The sequence below is a fragment of the Camellia sinensis genome, chromosome 15, assembly GCF_055761805.1.
Source record: "Camellia sinensis isolate YWXY chromosome 15, ASM5576180v1, whole genome shotgun sequence".
NCBI classification, from domain to species: Eukaryota; Viridiplantae; Streptophyta; class Magnoliopsida; order Ericales; family Theaceae; genus Camellia; species Camellia sinensis.
This window is the reverse complement of record NC_138975.1, coordinates 48869013-48871048: the sequence shown is the minus strand read 5'-3', so window position 1 is coordinate 48871048 and position 2036 is coordinate 48869013. Positions and strand designations below refer to the sequence as shown.

The window sequence follows — 2036 nt, the reverse complement described above, 5'->3', positions numbered from 1 at the left end:
TTGTTTTTATTTATAAATTTAGTTATATATCACCACAATTTTTATGTAGAATGTAATTTCAAAATAATGTAACAATGACAAAAATTATGTTCATATAACACTATTTGTTCTGTTTGTATAGCACTACTAGTATATAATTTTTCTATTTATATAGCACTACTACTTGTTCTATAATATGGAAAAAAAGTATCCATATAATACTATTTACTTTTTTGTTTTGTACATGTTCTCATATTGACTAAGAATTTTATTTGCAAATTTAATGATGTTTTTTACAAAATTTATAATTGTAATAATGTATCTTTTATTATAATTTACATATAATATTTTTGCTATGAATAAAATAATTTTAATTTAGTGGTCAATTTTAAATATAAAATTTAATTGCCATCCCCCTTCTACATTCCTCCTTTCTTGCTCAATTTTTATACAATGATGGCAGAGTGGATGATCACTTTGATATGAAAGCATGGGTTTATGTCTCTGATGAATTCGATGTTGTAAGGGTTACAAGAGCAATTCTTGAGGCAGTGATTCCACAGCGTTCTAATACAATGGACCTTAGTAAAAAGGACCTTAATTAGCTTCAAGTCAAGCTCAAGGAATGCTTAAGTGGGAAGAAATTTCTTATCGTTCTAGATTATGTTTGGAATGAGAACTAAGATAACTGGGATAGCTTGAGGAGTCCCTTTGGATATGGAGAACATGGGAGCAGGGTCATTGCTACAACGCACAATGACAGCATTTCATCTATTATGCAAACAGTTCCTATTCATCTTTTCTGGCAATTATTAGATGAAGATTGCTGGAAATTGTTTGCCAAACATGCATTTGAGAAGGGAGATTATGGTGCACATCCAAATCTTGAAAGGATTGCTAAAGAGATTGTGAAAAAGTGTAAAGGTTTTCCTCTAGCAGCAAAAACATTAGCCGGTCTTTTGCACTCTAAACGAGATGTTGAGGATTAGAAAAATATATTGAAAAGTGGAATATGGGATTTGCCAAAGGAGAAAAGAAATATTCTTCCAACCTTAAAATTGAGCTATCATTACCCCCCTTCACATTTAAAGAGATGCTTTGCTTATTGTTCTATATTTCCTAAAGATTATGAATTTCAAATGGAGAGATTAGTCCTAATGTGGATGGCTAAAGGTTTTGTTGAGCAACCCAGAAGTAATAAAACAAGGGAAGAGGTAGGTTATGAGTGTTTCTATGAATTGCAATCCAGGTCATTTTTTCAACGATCAAATGCCAATAAATATTGTTTTGTCATGCATGATCTTATTTGTGATTTAGCTCAAGCTGTATCTGGAGATTTCTGCTATATGTTAGAGGACAACAACACACATCGTATTTCTGAAAGGGTACATCAATTCTTGTGTGTCAAAGGCAAATTTGATGGCTTTGAAAAATACAAGCTAATTAATGATGCCAAGCTTTTAAGGACTTTTCTAACAGTAGGCTAATCTTATTCGTGGTTGAGCAAAAAGGTTTTGGATGATATTTTACCAAGCTAACATGCTTACGGTTGTTGTCTTTGCCACGTTATAAGATTATGGAATAGCCTCATTCAATTGGAAATTTACTGCATCTACGATATTTGGATCTTTCTTCCACGGAAAACAAACAATTGCCTGAATTAGTTTGTACAATGTATAATTTAGAAACATTACTGCTATATGATTGTTATCGGCTAACTACCTTGCCGGTAAATCTTTGAAAACTAGTTCAGTTGTGCTATATTGATATTACTAGAACTAATTTACAGGAGAAGCCAATGCAAACGAGTCAATTAAAAAGCCTCCAACTTTTAACTGCCTTTGTGGTGGGCAAGTCCAAGGGGTTAGGTATTGAAGAGTTAAAGGAGTGTCATCATCTTCAAAGGAGGCTCTCCATTTCAAGTTTGCAAAATGTAGCTAATGGCATGGGTGCAATGGAGGCAAAATTATAGGAGAAAATGTACCTTAAAACACTGGTACTCGAATGGAGTAGTAGTACCAATGATTCACAGAATGTGAGAGATGTTCTTGACAAGC

At 32.9% G+C, this 2036-nt stretch overlaps 1 protein-coding gene across 1 annotated transcript; it reads left to right on the top strand.

The window, feature by feature from the left end:
• Positions 1-461: 461 nt before the first annotated feature.
• LOC145812981 (putative disease resistance protein RGA3) lies at positions 462-968 on the top strand. The gene is made up of 2 exons (XM_082908237.1): positions 462-564; positions 664-968. The coding sequence occupies exons 1-2, from the start codon at positions 462-464 to the stop codon at positions 966-968; spliced, it is 408 nt and encodes a 135-aa protein (XP_082764363.1).
• The last annotated feature ends 1068 nt before the right edge of the window (positions 969-2036 follow it).

Excerpts from the sequence above, each read along its gene's own strand:
- LOC145812981 (XM_082908237.1), top strand. The coding sequence starts at position 462 with ATGAAAGCATGGGTTTATGTCTCTGATGAATTCGATGTTGTAAGGGTT. Across the intron at positions 565-663 it reads TTCTAATACAATGGACCTTA|ATAACTGGGATAGCTTGAGG; the intron begins GTAAAAAGGACC and ends ATGAGAACTAAG.